This window comes from Sceloporus occidentalis, unplaced genomic scaffold (assembly GCF_023333645.1).
Source record: "Sceloporus occidentalis isolate IW3139 unplaced genomic scaffold, rSceOcc1.0.p SCAF_232, whole genome shotgun sequence".
Lineage (NCBI taxonomy): Eukaryota > Metazoa > Chordata > Lepidosauria > Squamata > Phrynosomatidae > Sceloporus > Sceloporus occidentalis.
Window position 1 is genome coordinate 103,100 of NW_028317212.1, and position 23,550 is coordinate 126,649.

At 46.5% G+C, this 23,550-nt stretch overlaps 2 protein-coding genes across 2 annotated transcripts; one reads left to right on the forward strand and one right to left on the reverse strand.

The window, feature by feature from the left end:
* Positions 1-988: 988 nt before the first annotated feature.
* On the reverse strand, positions 989-12,001 carry LOC149276625 (kinesin-like protein KIF24). Its single transcript, XM_089503406.1, has 12 exons — positions 11,433-12,001; positions 11,013-11,202; positions 8,876-8,973; positions 8,259-8,474; positions 7,548-7,635; positions 7,022-7,143; positions 6,744-6,849; positions 6,069-6,140; positions 5,196-5,305; positions 2,317-4,596; positions 1,545-1,638; positions 989-1,141 (listed from the first exon to the last, which is right to left on the reverse strand). The coding sequence occupies exons 1-12, from the start codon at positions 11,999-12,001 to the stop codon at positions 989-991; spliced, it is 4,098 nt and encodes a 1,365-aa protein (XP_089359532.1).
* Positions 12,002-18,194: 6,193 nt separating this feature from the next.
* LOC149276626 (bis(5'-nucleosyl)-tetraphosphatase [asymmetrical]-like) lies at positions 18,195-20,968 on the forward strand. Its single transcript, XM_089503407.1, has 2 exons — positions 18,195-18,327; positions 20,652-20,968. Exons 1-2 carry the CDS (start codon positions 18,195-18,197, stop codon positions 20,966-20,968), a joined length of 450 nt encoding a protein of 149 aa, XP_089359533.1.
* Positions 20,969-23,550: the final 2,582 nt, after the last annotated feature.

Below are 23,550 nucleotides of genomic sequence, written 5' to 3' on the forward strand. Positions count from 1 at the left end.
GCAGAGCATCGAGCTTCGGGTCGTTGGCTCTTCTAGTACCCAAGGAGTAACTGGATAACCTTTTCCACGGGGTGTTAAGGATAATAACCCGATGGACTCGTACAGGCAGAGCTCCAGCACGTCGTTGGGTGCTTCATCCTTTAAAGCTGTCGCTAGAATGAAGACGGATAAACTACCTCTTGCTTTAGGAAACAAATCTTTGCCTGGAATAAAATATCTGTATTTTACGCTGAACGGACTCAGGGTTCTGTCTTTATTTCCAAAAAAAAAAAAGAGAATCCCATTCTCAATAACACCAAGTCAGAGCGTAAAGGGTGGCTTCCTAACCAAGTGTCCAAGTGAAGAATTCATCGCAGCCTTCGTCACCGTATTAAACAATATATGATGTCATCATATTAAACAATATTTAATGTGTAATAAATAAAAAAATTAGGTTCCAAAATTCCTGGTGAGGTCCACGAGAAATACGGATCTGAGACGGGTGAGCACCAAAGTAAGGAAGTCTGATCCCTGAATTGTATCATCATTCCTCCGTGTATATAAATTATTCATTTAGTTAGTCTTTAAAAAGGTGCCAACCCCACCCCCCCCGCTACCGAATAAAAAAAACGTTAAAAATTGCATATAACATAAGAGACGACATCCCTATTGTCAGCGGATTTCTTGTTAAATGTCCGGATTGTCAGCGAACGCTCTCTTGTACCTGTAGTCATTTGACACGCAAAGCCTGACAATTGGTTAAGAGGCTTGGTTTCCACAGCAGTAGAAAAAAAAAACTTTATATTTGTATAAAATTTTTAAAGACGAAACAATTTGCTGTCTTCCTTGCTTAACGTCAGGGTGAGGCGTGTAAGATGACCTCTCACCGTTTCACCAAGATGTCCCTAACGATGTAAAGGTGCGCTTTGTTTCGATATAGTCGTTTGTTCTGCCGTCGCGAATTCATGAGCCGAACCTTGATTTCCGAGGCTGTTATTTGAAATATCGCCTACAGCGGCTGTTGGGGCGTTCCCGCCCGGTCGGTGCTAGCTCCGCTCCGGGGACAGGCCATGAAGAGCTGCAGTTGCGCACGCATGCCATGGATACACTTCCATTTCAGCACCAGGAGCTCGTCGAGTTTGGCGACATATTCCTTAAAGTCCTGTAAGGGAAGACGATCAGAACCCGAGCTGGTAATTCACGTAGAGCCTCAGAAACTGCTATGTCAGGGGCGTCCAACCTGCGGCCCTCCAGCTGCTGCAGGACTACATCTCCCATCCTCCTCAGCCAGCCCCTTAGCTGAATGGGAGATGTAGTCCTGCAGCAGCTGGAGGGCCGCAGGTTAAACACCCCTGTGCTATGTATTTAAAACAATATATACAGAATTCCAACACGTAGCCTTATACGTTATTTTAAACCCCCCCCCCCCCATGTGCTTTTACCGTAGTTTTTTGCAATCAGCCCAATATACCTGCCGGTTCCTACGGTTACTTTTGCCCCTGCGGTTTTCCGCCCCACTTCCCACAGCCTTAGGAGGAAAGCCCGTGTGCGTTGTGTTCACTTACTGAATTTGTGACTTGGCTCAAGAGCAGCTCCTCTCTGGAACACAAGGCCGCCACGTCATCCAGCTGTTCCCGATGCGCCCGGACCACGAGTTCCCTAAAACACATTGAAGACGCTGATATCGCCCGTAAAACGAGCCCCGCGGCCTTCATGGCCGTTCGCATTACTACTTTCCTAGAAAATCCTGTACCGTGCGGTTGTTGTTTGATCAGCAGAATCTCTTGGCTCTTACAAAAGCTGCCAGAGCCAAACAGCTTCCACGAAAGGAGGTAAGTAACTTACCGGGGAGGAATAAACATGCAAATCCCGAGAACAAGAAGTGAAGGTGGGTTTCTATTACATCTATATTGCTTTCTGTAAACACCGTAACACACGCTTAGTAACTGTGACAGATTCGCTCTCACGTCTACTGCTTGCGACAACCCAGTTTAGACTATTATTATTATTAGATATTCTTTCTAAAATCAGAGCGAAGGAAAACATCGCATTGCGGGTTCTATGCAATGATATTGTTGGCGTCACGTGTAAGATTTTTGTTCGGACGCCAGAACAAACTGCGCGAGTCTTTAAGATATTAATACGATCCAGAAACTATTAATACAAGTAACTTTAGAACATTATTAAGGTGCTGATTATATATTAAACTCGCTCAGCTCTGTTCTAATCAAAAACGTAGTAAAAAAAAAACTAAAACTGAGTGTTTCAGGCCTCCGGTGACCAAATGAAACCCCTTGGGGACCACCCAGACCAGACTGGCATTTTATCGATACATACTGGGCTTTATCCAGGGGTCTCGCGGGTGGGTTCGGCGCATCTGCAGGCTGCGCATGGCTATTCTCGGCTGGTGTGTTTCTAGGGCTCCTGGTGATGGACGCACAGTATGGGTTCCGTTCTTCTCGCGCCCCTCGCCGCGTACATTTCATGAATGTGGATTTGAGGTCCTCCAGGTCACTTTCTCTAAAGTCCAGGTTAAAGGGGACTTTTGCAGATTTCCTCTCTAAATCTCCGGAGTGGCAATCGGACGGAGGAAGACCCCCTGGCCCAGTGGGGCTGCTGGATTCGGGATTTGAGTTTGTGACGGATCTAAGGGTGTTTTCTGGAGAAACATCAGACGCCCGTTTCCTGTCTCCAGAATCCTCCTGACATCTGCTTTTGCATTTCTCGTTGCGTTCCGGAGTATTTTCAGGAGCCTTCATTTTGACTTGGCTCTCCTCGGTATCGGCGTCATAGTGCAGAACGCCCGGGGGTTCGCCGTGTCTAGCACAGTCCAGAGAAGAGTCTCCGCTGAGGGTGTCACTCGATCGAGATACTGGCGAGAGTCTGAGATTTGCCTCCAGAGTCGATATTTTGTCTCGGAATTCCTGTCCTAGACTTGACTGTGAAGAGCCACCACTGCGACTCTCCGAGGCACCGCACACCTGGCGGGACTTGTCCAGATCTACCGATTCATCTTGCTGAAGCACCTGCTGGACAAAATCAAATATGTTCTTTCCAACAGATTTGTCATCGGCGCTGCTATTGGCAGGATCCAGATCAGCCCCCCCAGTCCATGCTTTGTCGGAACCCAAATTCTTAGAAACATCCCCAGATCTCTCAGAAGACCCCATAGTCCCGAAACCCCGCATGAGTTCCACCGACCAATTACCCTGCAGAAGAGACGCTGTCAGCGGGGGCATCGGTCCCGAGCTGGACTCGAGTAACGCGCTTTGATGGTCATAATGCTCATCGTTTCTTTCAGACGCGTCTTCTACATTTTCCCCTGTTTCTTCTGTACCCTTAATAGAAATAGATTGATCGCTTTCCTGATGTAAGGAGGACAGATCGCTAGGAAGAACACTCCTGCTTTGTATGAGGTTGTGTGCCCATGGCTGATTGGTTGGTTTCTTTAACCGACCTGTTAGGTCCTCCTGAGACAAATAAGGCTTTTCGGGTATATTACTGATCGTTGATGAATTACGGACACTGAAGGAATCTTCCCCGGAGCTCCAAAAGCACGGCTGCTCGTTGTCAACGCGTTCAGCCTGATGTTTTAAACTTGCAGAGCTGTTTCCACAGGTCCAGCCACAGACCCGGGTGAACTCTTGGGACAAATTAAAGGTTGAGTCTCCTGGTTCGTCTTTTGGTTTTGTCGTCTCCGCTCCTGGAGGCCTTTGGTGTAGAAAAAATGAAAGCCTCTCGCGTGCGGTCTCCTCTTTCCTGCCTTTCTTACGAGTGGAGCTGTATGAAAAGGAGTCTTCGCTGAAGTCGCTGTCATCGAGGTCTTCGAGGAGCGCTCCTTCACTCTGCTGGTGGGGGTTGGGGCTTCTGCTGGCATCCAGACGAACCTGCCGCGATTTATATCGATCCAAGACTTTTTCCAGGGGTTGATACCGCAGGTTCTGCTGGTGAATCGGCGGATGTTGAAACTGTTGGTGGAAAGATCTCAGATGCTGCTCTCTGTCGGTTTGCTGTGGATATTTGGTACCCCAACACCCCGAATCTGTTTCTGGGTCTTTGTAAAGCGCACTTTCATCCTCATAGGAAGGTATTTGAGAGTTCTGGCCTCTGAAGGACACCCCAGTGCTCGGGACGGCTGGCTTCTGCACTGGGTGTACTGCCTGGATTCTCTGCTGGCTCCGAGAAGGATTACCGGTCACCTCTGACCCTTTTAACTCACTCCTTATCTCTGTTTTACTCTCAATAGAATTTTTATTGTTCGTTTGGTTTTCGCTTTTCTTTTTCCCAGCGTTTCCCGGCCTGACAGCACCTTTAACCGGAGTAACGTGATTCAGCCAAGCTTGGCTGGGGTTTTCTTTCCAACCGTTGGCCTTGTTCTGGGTCTTTGGGGTGGACGAGAGCGGGACATTGGTGGGATGGAAGACAGAGGGACATTGCTTGGCCTTTACTTTGTTTGAGGTTGACGTGGTCTGCGATCCCAGCTTCACTTTCTTCGGGGAGACCTTTTCTCCAAGCATTGAAGATGAATTCTGCACGCGCTTCGGGGACGGGCACGCGGCTCTGGTGCGGCTGCCACAAGACGCAGCACATTTTAGCCCCTTTCTCAACTCTTTAACCCTACAAATAAGAACATTGCGTGAGGTGAGCAGAAAAAAAAACATACTTCCGAACCAAGGTAAAAAAAACAAAAACAAATCAAGGTTGTGGGTAATTATGTAAAACGTGGTGGATGAGACAAGGTTATCTATCCATGGATTTTGGGGCATGTACTAAGGGGGCAGCAAGCTTGGGGCACCGGAGTGTTATTATTACAGGTGATAATAATCTTATGGAAAACGATTGAACCCGAGGATCTACCGTTCATTCTTCATTTCAGAAATCAAATTAAATGTGATCACAAAAGTAATTCAGCCTTTAACCTATTATGGTTTTCACGAGCAGTCTGTTTTAGAATGTCTGAATCACTCCAGGAACTAATAAACTCAACAATCCAATGAATGCAACCCTGTCATCCAATAAAGAGTGACGTTCTGAGTTAAAACTTTCATCGTTCTCGCTCAGAGCATTTTAAATGTAACTGCTGATGGCGTCACCGATCCCGTTCCTGGCAGAAAACATTATTTGGTAACGGGGTGACGTGGCTGCTGCCTGCAACATTATTTTGGTAGAACCGGATACTTTAATTGCCGATGTTTTACTCTTACTTCCTCACTCACCTGTCTGCGTAGCGCAAGGTGTTGAGTGTGTGCTCAGTAGCCACGTGGCTCGGAGATACATTAGCAATCATGCATGTTTTGGAGTTCCCAATAAACGAGTCCTTTAATACCTATAGAGAAAGAAATCCGGCATCAGACACGTGGGGCAGGTTCCACAAGGTGACTCCTAATGTAATAAAGATGCTATACTCAATTTCACCGGGGGGACTAGCAATTCGGCCAACATGACTCGGATGTGACCTGAACATTGCTGGCGCAACAATGATGTGACCCCCTGATTGTTAGCAAAAATCCCAAGTGCCTCTGCTCTAACCCAATCCTCTAATGACATTTAACTAAAGCTAACGTTCCTCTATCTTATTGAAGCAAGAACTTCACTCTTTGCAACCAACGGAGAAAAAATGGCCATACTTTTCAAGCTCCGTGGCTTTTCTCTCTCTTAGCCAACACTGCAGTAGCATGACATCATAAACCACACTTTACAGTCCTGTGGAATATGATGGCGCGATATAAATCAATAAATAATAATGATAATAATAAACCCGACTCTAACAAGCTTCTGTGTTAAAGAAAACACACCTTTCATAATCAATGACAGAGGAGGAGTGGACGTGGATTACTCCAACACACTGGGTCTCTAAAGATCTCCATGTTTTATCCTCCCATGTGCAATCCTATTAGCAATATTCCTTTATCTTGCTTATGGAGCTTCAAAAAGACCAGGTGTTCATTCCTTTGATTTATAATAGCGGGAGGGTATTTTGGCCACATATCATTACTTGGCTTCCATAGCACCCTCGAACAGGGGAGGGAGCTGACAGCGTACACAGCGGGTACAGGCATTCGTCACGCATGGGCAGGTGGTACCATTACCTGAGTGAGCTTGCTTTGCCGAAAAGGTGTATGAGCCTGCTCCTGATCCAGCGCCCGGATACATTCTTTCAGCTGGAATACATGAAAAATATGCCCTAATTGTTTATCGCCTTAAATGAAATCATTGCAATACAACAACTAATAAATCAATATGAGGGTTTGATGGAGCCCTATAATAGGGACAAAATGTAAAGTAAGCTTTCAGGCTCTCAGAGGCGTCTTCTCGATTCCATCTGAACGAGTAAAGTAAAACTTCTCCTGCAGCATCACATCAGCTGCTGTATACAACAGAAAGTGAACACCGAACTAACCTCGTTTTGCCTCAATCTGTTACAAGTTGAATTTATTTGCTGTCAGTCATGTGATATTTTGGGTGACTTTCCTGGCTCAAACCCCACACTTTATGGCAATGCTAATAAAGTCCTTTCCCATACACTTTCATTAGTCAGAGTATCCGACTGTGTGATTAAGACTGGGTCATTCTATTGTTTCCCGCAGGCAGTATGATAAGGAGTTGGGCTGTTAGTCTAATAGATTGGGCTCAGATAAGAGAGCAAAAACCAGAACTGTTTTACAAAAAGAAAATATTTGGAAAGCTAATTTTTTTATACGATTTGTAATAAAAAAATCTGTTTGGAGCTCCCCTGCCAAGTGCCGGACGAACTGGAAACTCACAGCAAGCAGACTCTGGTTAATCTCAGCTCCTTCCATCTTGGTCTGTTTATCAGACTCTCTGGAATCAGAGGCTCTCTCGCTGCCGGCTAAATCAATGAACGAGATTCTGCAACAAAGGGAAAGTTAATGGGTCGGGATTACCTTAAACATCATCGGTTCAATGACCTGCTACAAAGTTACCGCTTTGTGTAACGCGGGCATCGAGGACCTGTCTGGGAAAGAGGTTTCATTCCATTTACATTGCCAGGATAGCACGTAAAGTCATGATGAATTCTCACCGTCCCAGTTTCCGATTTCCGGCGTCTTTCATCTGGATCTGGATGACAGCGTGAGAGCGCGAAGAATCCGAATTCACACCTGTAGCCCCCGTACTTCGCTCCTTGCTACCCTTCAGGATCATCTACGCTCCACAGGAGAAATGGGAAGGATCCGTCAGATACCCCGAACCCAACAGACGGCTTCATTTAAATCACCGAGCCAAAAAACAGCCAAGTATGATATATACAAAGTGCCTCCGGTACAAAACGTGAAAAGCAGTCTAATCCCAATAGTAACAATGGGACTTAATGACGTGACGGCTATAAAACATTCTATCAGAAGAAATTGATGCTTAAAGCAGAGTGATATACAGAAAATGAAACCCAATTCATTTCTAGTACAGAATAATCCCTCTGATGTATTATACATTAGAAACATGTTTATTGTGTAATGTAAGGATCGGATGGGACAGGCCGTTCTCCGTTGCTTGACTCCGAGGGTGACCTACGGATCCATGTTGCTGATCGGGGCTTGTCGGTCACTTACCTCCAGCAGTAAATCCACGTTTCTGACTTGTACTTCACGCAGTCCCACAATCTGCACCACATGCTTGCCATCTTCTCTTGCAAACAGCCTAAATAATGGACACAAAAAATGGCAAAATTAACTGTAATAAATGCAAAGATTTATTGGATAAAATCTTAGTAAAGTCAGCGATGGAATCATTTATATTTAAGATAGACAGCGGATGAATCCAGCCCAAACACCAGCCATATGATGGACGCCCTGCAACCTGCATACAATAAAACGTATTTCCCTTGTAGGAGAGAACCAGACACCCTTCGTTATCGTCACACGTATTATGGATCAGGTTTTAACGGAATCTGGCAGCCGCCATTCACTTCTGTTACAGACTAAATCCGGCCTTCGACAAACCAAGCAAGTTTAAATTCAGATCGCTGCGCAGGCTGACCACGGGAGCTTGCGTGTTCCTCGACACTTTCTACGTTGGGCGAGTCTACACTCTCCAACCGCTTCTATTCTTATTCTATATTAGGAGCTTTCTTCACGGAGCTGGTTTGTGGTTTTAAGGTACAGAACGATTCGGGAACGACTGATCAGATAGCTCAAGCTTGTAAAAAAATTCAACTAAATTTTTTACTTGCGCAGACGAAAGCGAACGAGTGAATCTCAGCCATTCACGGTTTGTCCAGCCGGTCGAGGCGGGTACTGCATGTCGGAGATGGGGTATATTACCTTTTTCTCCCGTTCAGCAGATCGTAAAGCTGCCCGCAGTAAATCTCATAGAAACTGATCCAAACACAGCGTTCGCTCCTGGCGCGGCTGCTGTCCAGATGCTCGAAGATGTCTTCTGCAGCCAGAGCGTACAGTCCCGGGCTCTTCGGAGTACCGATCATGGTGAACGTTTTCCCAGCCCCGGTCTGGCCGTACGCAAAACACGTAGCGTTTCCTCTGCGGGGGGGGGGGGACGGGGACAAAAGCCAGTGAATAAAAAGCAACACAACATCGGTAATAAAGCTATTGAGAGGCTGACCCCCAACCCTACCAAATTTCAGCAAACGGATCCACAATAGCTTTTACATTCCCACATTCCCTCGTGATGGGATCCCTCTACGCATTTGAATGCGAAAAACAGCAATTAAAAGGTTACGTCATAAGCATATAACGGCTGGAGGGTCCCTTTCATGTTTAACCCACTAACCAAATCCTAAAATTCTTCTTTGCTTTAAGAAAGTAAAAAAAAAAACCCAAGAAGCCACCAAGTAATTGACAGGAAAAAATATCATGATTAAAATCCTCCAAATAACGCATGTCCTCCGTGTGAAGAAGACGCTGGAGATTTTTCTTCCTACCCATTTAGCACATGCTGGATCAGGGGATGCGCGGTCTTCAGATACACGTCCTGATTGCCGAGCTTCTCGCTGAACACCTCATCGAAGTAAAACACGTGCTGAAAAACAAAACGGTTCCATTGTTAATGTGAATAAACAACTTAAAAGTGCGGAAAAGGAACAAATTTGTGCCAAAAGTCTGCCCTTTTTCTGTATATTGCAAAAATGAATCACAGTCTGAAAGAACAGCCTCTCTGATTAACAAACCGTGTGAAGGATTATTGCACGCGGTGACGGTAAGAGATCTTATACGTTTTAATACTGAAGATGTCGGACGCAGACGAATCACTGCCGAGGGGTCTGCAGTCCCGTTCAGGGCCCTTTCTACACTATTTTGAACCGGCACGGGGAGACAGGAGCCTACTGGGGTCATGTGACTCTGCAGTGAAACTGAGCATGGATGTGTAAGTGGGGTGAGATGGAGTGTGTGTTACTAAGTATGAGTAAGTGTGTGTCATTTGTGTAAGCGTGTTTACATTTGTTATATGTTGGAAGGGGGAGCAAGGGGCAAAGAAGGCACAGACCAGTTGTTTGGGGGCTAGCTGTTGAAGTTGGGGCTCTGGGGGCAATTTTTGCACCAGCCCCCCCCCATGGTTTCTAGTTGCACCCCTGATCCCTCATACACGACCGCATATTCAGACACTTATTATATCACAAAGAGCTTGCAGATTCCAGAGGCTGTTACAACAGGGAAGAATACAAAATTACCGATAACTTTAAAACCGACGGTATCAAAAATAACCAATAACAGGAACACGAGTTAAGACACCTCGGTTTGCGAGGAAAGGGTTCATTGCGCTTACTAGCAGAGCACGGCTACACGGACAGCATTCACGTCCCTGCCATTAGTGGGGTGATCACGGCTCGAATACCGCAGTGCTTCAAACAAACATCAAACTCAGAAATAAAACCTAAAAAGTACTATTGTAAAAGCAGATTCCCCTCTGACACCTCTGTCTTATGGATTTATACGGTTTAATCCTTCAGTGCATAGAGACAGTAAAGCGCTGCGCATGTTCATCGGACCTCCTAAAAGATCTCCCTTTATTGCAATAAAACTAAAAAAAGCTGCCTCGTCCGAGGGGTATTCGTGTAACTTTAGTGAACTTTTACAGTAAACACTGAAGCACAAAACATTCATCTATATCAACGATTGCCAGAAAATTACATATTTTACACGACCAATGAAAAGTTTGGGGTCACTCAGCTGTGTTCATAGAAAACAGGAATATTGGCCATTGGAACAGAGGAGTGATGGGAGTGATAAAGGGCCGTCGGAACACAGGAGTGATGGGAGTGATAAAGGGCCATTGGAACACAGGAGTGATGGGAGTGATAAAGGGCCGTCGGAACACAGGAGTGATGGGAGTGATAAAGGGCCATCGGAACACAGGAGTGATAAAGGGCCATTGGAACACAGGAGTGATGGGAGTGATAAAGGGCCATTGGAACAGAGGAGTGATGGGAGTGATAAAGGGCCGTCGGAACACAGGAGTGATGGGAGTGATAAAGGGCCATTGGAACACAGGAGTGATGGGAGTGATAAAGGGCCATTGGAACACAGGAGTGATGGGAGTGATAAAGGGCCATTGGAACACAGGAGTGATGGGAGTGATAAAGGGCCATTGGAACACAGGAGTGATGGGAGTGATAAAGGGCCGTCGGAACACAGGAGTGATGGGAGTAATAAAGGGCCATTGGAACACAGGAGTGATGGGAGTGATAAAGGGCCATTGGAACACAGGAGTGATGGGAGTGATAAAGGGCCATTGGAACACAGGAGTGATGGGAGTGATAAAGGGCCTCTGTGCGTCTATAAGGGATTCCACTAAAAATCAGTTGCAATAGTCATTTACAACATTAACCCCGTCTGCGCTGGATTTCTGATCCATTTCATGTTATTTTAATGGACAAAACTTCCTTGTTTTTGCAAGAAAAGCCAAACTGACCCCAAATTAACTTTGACACTATCCAGCCTAATAAAAAGACATAAAGATGGAATATATTTACTGTGATTGGCTGTTTTTTTTCCCTTTTCTAAAGCAAATACACATTGTTTTCAGCTGGACGTGGAGGAGCCTGCAGACATATCCTTTACCTGGAGAACATATTCTTTTAGGTTAACAGCTTCTTTTCTTTCATAAATGGATATGGTTTCATTATTCTCCACCGTAACCACATTCACCTCTCCCCGTCTCTCTTCCCTTAGCCCGAGAGGGCGCTTGCGGACGCACACTCGGATTTTCTCGGTTTGTGTCCAAGGACTCTCTTTCTCAGATGCGCCAGACCTGCCGGAACACACGCGTGTTATGCGACATACTATTCAACCACACGTGCCTGCATGTTTGTACTTTTTGTGAGGTTATCCCCCACACTGAGATTAGGCGAGAGGTTTTGTCTCGTGGACTTTAATATTACATTAAACCTATTGGGTCCTTCTAGCCAGACAAGCTCCCCTGGGTGGGTAAAGCCGCGTAGGTGCGGTGGGGCGAATCGGGTTGCACACCTCCGTCATTACCTTAAACACGTCTGTGGAACCCCGTAGTTGTACCCGGACACATGGGTGACCCTGTGAACAACGGGGACCTCGCTGTCACCGATGCCGGCGGCCGGGCCCTTGCCAGCTTTAGGAGTCTTTGCGGCGTAGGAAGAATCGTCATGTAATTCTGTCGGAGGGACTTTCCTGGCGTGATGAGGTTCCGCCGGCGGGTCCGTTGGTCCCGGCGGGTTCGGACAGCAGGCGTGGGACAAGCTGCAGAATTGAGGCGGTGAAAACGCGCCTCTGTCCATCTCGAGGGAAGAATCAAACTGCAGCTGCCGTCGGGTGGCGGAGCGGCTCGCTGCGGGCTGCAGGTACACGCAGCCGGGCTGCAGAGGAGTCCGGTCTTCTTCGGACACACTTTGGATGATTTTAATAAGCTGGAAGAGGCGCTTGCGGTCCTCCATGTTGTGAACCCCCAGCGTGGAGTAATCCTTCATTGTTATCTTCTCCAGCTCCTCAATCCTTTGCAGTCCCACAGCCATGAAATGCGGGTAGTATTTCTCCAGATCCGCCTCGCACAGACACTCGAACAGGCAGGACGCCATCTTCCCGCAATCGAGAGCTCACTTTGCCGAAGGAGAAGAAGAAGAAAAATTAAGGTAAAAAATACAATAATAATGAAAAATATCAGCTATTGACAGTAGAATAGAACAGGTGATCGGTGCTAAGGAATAGCTACAGCGCCTTCACATAGGTCTTTTAGCACGTTAGGCACATAGGTCTTTTAGCACGTTAGGCAGATATTAATGTCAATATTTGTTTAATTATTATAATAATACTGGTAAAATAATAAAAATTAAGAAATCATAAAAATGAATATTTTCTTGAAAAGTTTATTTTGGTTTAATTGATTAAAAGTTTGTAAAGTTAAATATCCTGAAAGCCGGATGATCATGTTTTTTGGGGGATTTTTAATAATACTTTTTATTAATTATCGATGAGACGGTTACAGCATTTGGTTCCTGGTGACTCCTGCTTTGTTCTGATCTTTGTGGAACGATCTCTGGTTCGTAAGAAAGATTAACCCTTCGGTCCCAGAGAACCGAATATATATATATATATATATATCTGCGTGTATATAAATTATTATATAACTTAGTCCACGTGTATTAAAAGCAAGTCTGAACGGCACTCGAGCCGGAATCCCATATCTGTTCGTGGAATTATCACCAACCTACAGAGAAAGACATGCATTGATCTTAAGAGAACGGCAGCGGTCTTTGCGCCGGGATGCGCTCGCATGGACGCGACCCGGCAGGGGGGATTACTTACACGCGTGATGTGCCACGACACGCAGAGAGGACACATTGCTGCTTGTAGAAACGGGATTTTAATACAGACGCCGGGACAGGAGCTGAAACGGGGCAATAAAAGGCGCTGAGCGCCAGGACTGGGTTAGTCCGATTTTAAGACAGGGCATGGCGTCGTGGCTCACGGATTTACTGATCTGCACTTCCATGGACTTGTTTTATTGGGAAACATTAAAGGAGGTGAAGGAGGTTTACACCGGACCACAGCCAGCGAAGCAACACCCGTCCGTCCCATAAACCCATTTATTACAAGAGCCCCGGTCACCCAAAGCACAGCATAAAAAACACAACGCACGCGAGCAAATGTACGGATCAACAGCAACAACGAGGGCTTCTATTTACAACATCCCCGTCTCACTAAGTCATTCTGCATCTGTGTCTAAAAGTGACGGGAGGGGATTCATAAAGGAAGGGCCCCGGAACCTGGAAAGTGTATAACAAACGCATGCCGTCGGCTGCCTTAGTGAACGCCATCTCCTTCTTTCGCTGTTCTTATTATAGCAGCGGGTGCGTAGCGCACACTCCCTCGCAGCTGATACCGGCAGCTGCCCCGACAGCAGCTGTACGGACCCCGAGTGGCCGCCGGCGCACGCCACTCCCCTCTACCGGTCTCAGCTATTTTAATAAGACCCCCTGATGGCTATCGTGTTACAGCCGGGGAGAGCCTGACATTCTCCGAGGTCAATGACACGGCGCTCCAGACATCCCGTGTAACGATAACGAGCTCCTCCTACACACCCCAGATCTGGCCTGACCATAAATTATTGATTGGTTGATAGGTAAGACTCGGCACGCGCTGCTACTTTGCTGATCGGTTATCGATGAAGGTTAAGGAGACGGACCAGTCCAGGCGATAAAACATCTACCCAACCAAGTCATGCCAACCAAGCTTCTACTCCATAAACACGACACCTCCGACAAAACGAGGCAGCGCTGTACCTGATCAAGGTGTTCTAGAACCGCTCCTGCACTCGGGTCACGCCACACGTCACACGCCACACGCCAGCGGTCTAATCTGCCACCTAATCTGAGAAGGGATAGGATGGGGGGCAGAGGGAAATGGCAGAAGAGGTAAGACGGGATAGAGAAGGACATCGAGCGAGGCAGGTAAACCTTTAACATAAGAGTCCATCCTCTCGCGTCCCTTTAACCCGTTACTTTTCTATATATATAGAGAGAGTCCGTCTTTCATCCGATGCCAACACCTCTCTGCATCATTACCTTCTCTACGAGACAGACAATGTAATTGGCCCCGTCTTCCCAGGGGACACGTCCTGACCGGGTATCTACACGTCACTGTGCGTGTTCACATGTTACCGGGGGGCATACATGTCACTGTGCGTGTTCACATTTGACTGGGGGACATACACGTCACTGTGCGTGTTCACATGTTACCCGGGGGGCATACACGTCACTGTGCGTGTTCTCATGTTAACCAGGGGGGCATACACGTCACTGTGCATGTTCACATGTTAACCAGGGGGGCATACATGTCACTGTGCGTGTTCACATTTGACTGGGGGACATACACGTCACTGTGCGTGTTCACATGTTACCCGGGGGCATACACGTCACTGTGCGTGTTCACATGTTACCCGGGGGGCATACACGTCACTGTGCGTGTTCACATGTTAACCAGGGGGCATACACGTCACTGTGCGTGTTCACATGTTAACCAGGGGGGCATACACGTCACTGTGCGTGTTCACATGTTACCCGGGGGGCATACACGTCACTGTGCGTGTTCACGTGTTCCTGGGGGGTTTCTCTCGTTGTGGGGTTCAGGGTGGACTTTACCCAGGCTGGGGGGTGTTTGGATGCAGACATGGGGAAGGATGGGTTATACCCAAAGGCCTCAATGTCAAGGTAACAGAGATGGATGCAAACTTTTAGGTGTCCATCCTTACCACATTTACTAAATCTCTCTAGATTGTCAGCACACAAGCCAGCCAGCTCCTCTTTTAGTAAATAAGCCCCTAGAGAGCGTTCAATTAACCCTATATCCAACATTTAAGGGCATTAATTATTACTAGAGTGGCTCGTAAATCTAACATTTTACTGGCAATATTGGAGATTATGTATAAAAAGCGATCCTGGGGCGGCGTGAGCCACGGCCGATGCAATCAACGAGATAAGACCCCTTAAAAAATGCATCAGAATAACTTTTTATACATAACCCCCCAAAATAACGTGCAGATACACACAGGGGCAAAATACAGTAACCACACGGGGTTAATCCTTACACCAAGTTAACCGGCTTCTTCCAGGAGACGCTCACTGGGGTTAACCCTTCATAAGATATACAGTATATATATATATATATATATACACACACATATATATAACAGGCAAACATTTCTGTTCATTTAAGCTTTCTTTTGGATACATTTTTTTATCTTTCGCGTAACTTGATAGAATGTTACAAGTGAAATGGTATTTTCAATTAATATACAGTTTAATACAATGTACAGCGCTTTGGAATATGGTGGCGCTGCATATATCGATACATAATAATTATATATATATATATATATATATATATATATAACGCTTTGTGACATACATTAGCCCAGCCTGGCCAGAGATACACACACTGTATATACCACTGTACAGCGCTACAGAATGTGATGGCGCCATAAAATCAGTCATTCAGAATAATAACAGCACTTACCACGGAATATCACCCACGTCAGCCGGGGGGCTCCTCTCAGCTCCTGTATCACAGCAACCCACTTCCCTCAGGAAACCCCCCACTGCCCTCAGGTGACCCCCTCACTATCCCTACACCCCAAAAAAACAACCCCCTTTATCTTGCCACCCCAGAACGCCTGTCTGATCCTTATACGTTTGCCTCGTCGTTCATGTTTTTCTGCCCCCGGTGCCCGCGCGCTGACACCAACAGTCACCCTGCGGTCTGGGCAGTAGCAGCTGGGGCGGTCTCCATGGCAACGCCGCGCCGCCAGTTTAAACACAGGAAGCGAGGATCGCGCGCCGCCTCGCGCCTGCACCCAACAGCAGCGAATCAGCGCACTCAGTGGGCGAGACTTGCTTCACCAATAGGTCGCACGTGAAGGATTGGTCCTCGCGGGCGCCTGTAGCTCTGTTCGTGTCAGGCCGGCCGGTGTGCGCTTCCGGGGAAGGGTGAGCACCATGACAGCTGCAGAGAGCTTGCTGAAATATTTATATTAACCCTCGGGCTACCGGGGGTCGATTTAAACCTTTACCCCAGCGCTTATTGAATAAATGCCCTCTCCGTTAGCAGCCAAAGGGTTAAAGTGGCGTCCTGAGCTGTAATTGTGATCATGAACAATTAATGAGATTACAGCCGTACGGGGGGGGGGGGGGTGTGTGTGTGTTGTCTGTCACACTGATTATATGAACAAATGTAAAGGGATTGGTGACATCACATTCTAAATACACAGACATTAGTATGAAGTCGGCCCCCCTTTGCAGATATAACGGCTTCCGTTGTTCTGGGAAGAATTTCCACAAGATTTTGGGGAGTTTCTGTGGGATTTTTGCCCGTTCATCCAGTAGAGCGTCTGTGAGGTCCGGCGCTGATGTTGGACGAGTTGCCTGGCTCTCCGTTCCGGTTCATCCCAAAGGTGTTTGATGGGGTCAGGGCTCTGTGCGGCCGCTCAAGTTCTTCCTTCCCAAACTCATCCTGCCATGTCCTTATGGAGCTTGCTTTGTGTGTCGGGGGACAGTCACGCTGGGAATAGAAAAGGGTTTCCTCAAAACTGTCCCCACAAAGCTGGAAGCCGAGCGTCGTCCGTAATGGTGCTGAAACGTTAAGATTTCCCTGATTTCTGTGATTGAGGTGCGTCCCAATACTTTTGTCCGTATAGTGGTGCACAAAGCAAGCTCCGTAAAGACGTGTATGGATGAGTTGGGAAGGAAGAACTTGAGCGGCCGCACAGAGCCCTGACCTCAACCCCATCGCACAACTTTGGGATGAACCGGAACGGAGATTGCGAGCCGGGCGTCTCGTCCAACATCAGCGCCTGACCTCACAGACGCTCTACTGGAAGAACGGGCAAAAATCCCACAGAAACTCCCCAAAATCCTGTGGAAATCCTTCCCAGAAGAGCGGAAGCCGTTATATCTGCAAAGGGGGGCCGACTTCATATTAATGTTGCTGTATTTAAAATGTGATGTCATCAAAGTCCCTGTTGGTGTAATGGTTAGGTGTCCCGATACTTTTGTCCATATATATATATATATATATGAGACACAATCCAGTAACTGTTTGTGTGCTGTGGTCGTAATTCATGGATTTTTGTTCTTTTTATGTGTCCTTGGGTGACCCCAAAGCAGTAGCCATAATGTGGATACATATTGAGCTAAAACCTGAGATTCGCCCAAGCGGCAGACGCACCGCGGGACAGGCTCTCGAGTGGCTGTCTCTTCTTGGCTGAGCGTCTCAGATCTGTTTTGTATGATATTTAGAATCCTTTCCCTCTTGATTTTCGCCCCCTTACTGAGTCTGAAAGGTCTTGCTGCCAGAAAGCAAGTCTGTTAATGGCGGAACTCACTGGTATTTTTTGTTTGTATGTATTTAGGTGTTTTATTCACTATATTCTTAGAATCGATAGAATGTCTCTGTTTAATCACCCAGTGGGACCATTCAGATAAGGTCTGTGGGGGGAAATGGACTTCATTAGCTTTGCTGTAAATGCCCAGCTCAGTGCTGTTTGAATTGTAACCATAATATCGCAAGTTTTACTCGTTTATTGGAACAAGAAGAGATCAGGCCCAGTTCTCGGGGGGGTACTGCATGATCACACTGCATTTAACCCTTTATTTAAATCAATCATTTTGTGCAGCGGTCCTGCGGAGGGTATCTTGATGTCTGGGGAGACTTTCTAACAAAGACCACAAAAAGATCATAGGAATCCGTGGGACCCGCGTTAAAACAGCCATATGCAATACATGTCTTTATATAGCGCCAGCAGATTCCGTAGCGATGTTACATTACATTTATTTATATAGCTGCCGGCATATTCCGTAGCGCTGTTACATTACATTTATTTATATAGCGCCGGCATATTCCGTAGCGCTGTTACATTACATTTATTTATATAGCGCCGGCTGATTCTGTAGCGCTGTTACAATGACTAAATAAAATCGGCAATTACTCAGAGATTTTAATTTAATTAATTTAATGATCTCATGGGCATCCCTATTGGCGGGTTACAGCACCTCTGTTAAAGTGGAACAGCACCTTTAACCCCTTTGGTGCCTGCCGTTGAAGAATGTTGCATTAACGTGCACTCCTGCTGTGAGGTCATTTAAATCAGTGGTGGAGTTCTAATTTTTGGTTATAGTTTTAAAATAGCTCTTTTTTTATAATAAAAAAAAAATAAAAATAAAAAAAAAGGAAATATATATGTAAAACCATTTCTTTGTAATTTCAGGCTCTGGTAGAATGGCCGTCAGAGCATGCGGTCTGATCATCTTCAGGAGGATTAAATCCGGAATCCCAGCTGCTGCCGTGGATGATATTGAGTTTCTGCTTCTACAGACCTCGTACGGCGCTCACCACTGGACCCCTCCTAAAGGTGACCTTGACCTCGGAAAAGCTTATTGTCACAGATGTTCGGACATGCGCGGCTCCCATCGGCCACTGGTTAGACCATTAAGGGTCATTCCAGGTCCTGTAGTGTAATTTAGGTTAAAAAACCCAATTAAGCTATTTAGGGGGAAACATTTCCTTATTGACTCCAAAATGCAATCAGATTTCCCCTGGGATCGAGAAGCTGTAAAATATTACGGTTTATTCTGTCATTTATAGCCCGGAATGTTCTACTTTTACCCTTTTTGGAGGCATCCGGTGTGCGGGGCTTTTTTTTTGTCTCTTCCATTTCCCTTATTAATTTAGTAGCCCTCCTTTGCTGCCAACCGTTGGAGGAGAAAGTATTCTTCCAAAAATAATGGACACGTCGTAAAAAATGTAAACTTTTTTATCACACAGTAAATTATAGAAAAAGTCTTTGATATCTCGCTGTCTGTTTCAAAGCAAACCAGCCCTGACAACGGAGTGTGCTGGGTACGTGTCCTCGATTAAACAGGTTATCCGCCCCTAGAGAGTATAGTACATGCGCCACCGATCTGCCGCCGAGCGAATTATCCATCGGCCGTTCCCATACGTCCCTCCGCGGTGTCCTTATTACAAAGAATGCGCCTCTTGCTGTGGATTTCACCGTATTTCCCCTTCGCTCTTTCCCGAGATTATTTAAAGAGCCTCCAACGCAGAATGATTAAAATCTGAAATTCAATCCCGGGCCCCGTGAATAAATACCCCCCGCAGCTGTTACACTCGCATATATTAAGCATTTCTCCCATTGGTATTTTGGGTAAGAATTCCTGACACGTCTTGCTAGTTTTTGTGGTTGAAAAGGGATGGAAAGACCCAACTTTCTGGCTCCGTATCGATTACACGCGCTGGAGCACGAGTGTTTCTATCTCTCCAGACACTAATATGCCTTCTGGAGCTTCGTATGCTCACTTCCTCTGCATCATTCTTCACAATGACCCCAAAATGTAAAACATCTAAGCGCTGGCACGAGGGTGGGGGGCAAATGATCGAAGACATGGGGCACGAGGCTTGTTTGCCTTTTATTTCTGGGCTGGTATATTATTATTATTATTATCTTTTATTTATATAGCGCCAACAGTTTACGCAGCGCTTAATACAATCCATATATTCAAGGGGTCTGACAAGATGAGACTAAGACAAAAACGATACATTAGATGGAGAGGCTCGTCTCGCAAGCTTACAATCTAGAGGGAATGGGGTGACAAACATAAGGCGCAGAGAATGGGTGAGAGGTAGTGTGGGGGGGTATCAGTGATGGGTGAGAGGTAGCGTGGGGGGTATCAGTGACGGGGTGAGAGGTAGTGTGGGGGGGTATCAGTGACGGGTGAGAGGTAGTGTGGGGGGGTATCAGTGACGGGTGAGAGGTAGTGTGGGGGGGTATCAGTGACGGGTGAGAGGTAGCGTGGGGGGTATCAGTGACGGGTGAGAGGTAGTGTGGGGGGGTATCAGTGATGGGTGAGAGGTAGCGTGGGGGGTATCAGTGATGGGTGAGAGGTAGTGTGGGGGGGTATCAGTGATGGGTGAGAGGTAGTGTGGGGGGTATCATTGACGGGTGAGAGGTAGCGGAGGTAGCGTGGGGGGGTATCAGTGACGGGTGAGAGGTAGCGTGGGGGGGTATCAGTGATGGGTGAGAGGTAGTGTGGGGGGGTATCAGTGACGGGGGAGAGGTAGTGTGGGGGGGTATCAGTGATGGGTGAAAGGTAGTGTGGGGGGTATCAGTGACGGGGAAGTTATGGGGGGCTTCTCTGAAGAAGTGGGTTTTGAGATGTTTGTTGAATGTTGGGAGGGAGGGTGAACGCTGAAGGTTCGGGGGGAGATTCCACAGATATGGGGGCAGCTCGAGTGAAATCTTGTAGACGTGAAAAGGAAGAGGTGATGATTGAGGAGGAGAGCCTTAAGAACGTAGGGATCGAGTAGGAGAGTATTGCTTATGAGGGCAGAAATGTATTGGGGGTAGCAGTGTTATGGGGGGCCTTATGTTAGTACCAGGATTTTAAATAGACTAAGTCACATTGGGATAAAGACAGCAAATATAAATGCATGCCTCTATAATCTTTAAATTATGTTCGTGCCGGAAGCTGTTACATAGGAAGCGCTGCGTGAATTGTTGGCGCTATATAAATAAAAGATAATAATCGGGCAGCAGAAAGCCGGCGATGTCAGAGTCCAGGCTGCAAGAAGGGCAGGACGTACCGGTACGCCCATAGGGAATTCTTGGGATGCGTTTTTTGGTACGTCCATAGGAGACTGAAGGGGTTAAGAGCTGACATGCTTTTGTATTTTTAGGCCACGTGGACCCAGGGGAAGATGATCTGACCACAGCGCTGCGCGAGACGGAGGAAGAGGCTGGTCTTCACCCCAACCACTTCCGGCTGGTGGACGGCTTCCGGAAAGAGCTGAAGTATAACGTCAACCAGAAGCCCAAAACCGTAGTCTACTGGCTGGCGGAGCTGAACGACTCGAACGCGGAAGTGAAGCTGTCCGACGAGCACCAAGACTTCCGCTGGCTGGGCCTCGGGGAAGCCTGTCAGTATGCCGGGTATGAAGACATGCAGCACACGCTAAAAGAGGCTCACGTGTTCCTAACGGGCCGCTCTGGGTAACGACATCATAACAAGTGAATTCCGAGCAAATTCCCGCTAACAATGTGTCCGCTAAAAAACAAACTGTTCTTCATTAGAATTTTCAGGGTAAATTACAAATAAATAGTTTTTTATTCATTCTGCCCCTCGTTTCAGATTCCGCCGTCTCTCAGTAAAGATGGCGTTCCTGCAAATGCATCACATATGAGTTAAAGCGGCACAGAAATCCATCCCTTGTGTTCTTACTGAGTTTTTCTTTTTTTTTGTAAATATTGAATCTTTAATGCAAATTCCACTCCGCTTCTCATGAAGACGGCATCCGAAGCAGGAAGTTGTAAGCCGCTTACTGTTCTCTCCCTGCGTCAGGCCAAGCAGGAAGTTGGAAGCCGCTTCCTGTTCTCTGCCTGCGTCAGGCCAAGCAGGATGTTGTAAGCCGCTTCCTGTTCTCTCCCCGCATTGTTTTAGCGGACGGCGCATGAGCCTCTAGCGCTAGAGATTGTTTCCAGCCGCGCAGGTTCCTCCGTAACGCTATTATCACAGATATCTCAGGGCGAGGAGGATATTTAAACCATGCGATGGGACAGCAAGACGGCGGCTCCCCCATCTCCAGAAGCACATAGATGTTCTGGAGAGAGTTCATTGAAGGTAACTAAAATAGTGAATGATCTGCTAGATTAAAATTCTCAGAAAAGACTAATCAGGTTTTGGGGGTGAGGGGTGGATATTGATAGAAATAGACGGATTTAACCTGGGGGGGGCACCTTTCCTGCAGCTCCGCTTCTTCTCTTGCATCTTCTCGTTCTTCTGTCTTCGTCTGCTTCTTTTCTGTCTTCAGTGTCTCCATGAACTGTCCTCCCAGGGCGCTGCTATAAAAGGGCGGAGCCTCTGGGAACACCCGCTCCACCGATTGGAGAAACTACTGGGCAGAGGCTGTCCCGTGACTCCACTTTTTAGCGAAGTGCGCCGGGAGGCCTGGTTTACGGAGAAGCGGATGAAGAAAGAAGAACAAGAAGATGCAAGAGGAAAAGAAACCGTGACATGGAAGCAGTGGTCGCAGCCGGTAGGGAGACAATGAGAGAGTGAGTGGGAGTATTGGTGAGAGTGAGTGGGAGTGTTTTCTCATCAGCACTATAATAAAACAACGTTATTCGAGGGACAGCTGTACAGTAAGATAAATATCCGTCAGCAAATTCATTATCAAATTTTCATGCAAAATGTTTGCGTAGACACGATTCAGAGTGACTGCAAACACCATTAACAACACAGAGAAAATAAATGCCTGCTTACTTTATCATCAGTCAGTCTTTTATACCCAATTCTATGTATGCAAAATACATGAAAGTCTGCAAAATTAGATAATACGCTAGGAGATCCAAGAAATCACCGCCACTGGAGGGCAGAAGAGACTGGATCTCCAGTTGCTCCCCCTGCTGGTGGGATCAGTGCAGGGTTGATGGGGGGCCGGAAGTGACAAATAAAAATCATCAACAAATCAGTAAAAATTAAGAATACAGTGAGCTCAGTGATGTCATGGTGACATCATTGGCATACATAAGATGAATGAGTGATACCTAAAGGGATCTCCATCCATACTGTGCTAAAAACAGGCAAAAAAAATAATAAAAGAATAACTAAATAAATAAAGAATTTAAAGAAAACACGTTGCATCCCATTGCCGCAGCGCTATACGAATCTGGATTAAACCCACAGACAAAATAGCTCCCGGACGTATGGTGCTAAAAAGCTTTGGTAAGGAAAGGGTTAATATTTTTGTTGACAGTGCAAGGCTGCCACCTAGCGGATTAATTTTTTTTTCAGTAACGATTACCTTTTAAGCCAAAAGTATTTTTTTTGTTTCTTTTAAGAGCCGAACTCATCTTAGATAATAATATATAAATATTTGTGTATTTAATAACATAGATGATTATAATTGGTTTAATAACATGTTCATTTTACCTTTCTATATGTCGCTTTCATTATATATATATATATATATGTACTGTGTGTATATAGAAATATATATATGGTATATACTGTATATATATATATACCGTATTGGCTCGGATATAGGCCGCACCCGCATATAGGCCGCACCCTAAAAGTTAGGTGCTTTTTTTAATGAAAAAGTTTTCTGCCCCCCCCCCCAAGATATACTGCCACTCTGTCCCGAAAATGTACCCCCCCGAGATATGCTGCCACTCTATCCCCCCCGACATATGCTGCCACTTGCAGGGCCGGCGGGGGACATCTACACATAACACTTCCCTTGCCGGCACCCCCCCCGTGGGAAGTGCTGGCAGGGGAGGCTGTCTGAGTGTATCGGGGAGTAGGATGCGGGTCCCCTGCACCGCTGCGGGGGATCTGTATCCTAACCCCGCTGCCTGCCCGGCGCCTGGAACTGCATGTCCCGGGCATCGGGCGCTAGACCCCGAATATAGGCCGCACCCCCACTTTAAAGACTTAAAGTGGGGGGAAAAAGTGCGGCCTATATTTGAGCCAATACGGTATATATATATGTATACTGTATATAGTATAATATAGGATATGTGAATGTTTTTTAATTTTTTGTTATTTTTCGCTGTGCGGTTTTCTGCATGAAATTG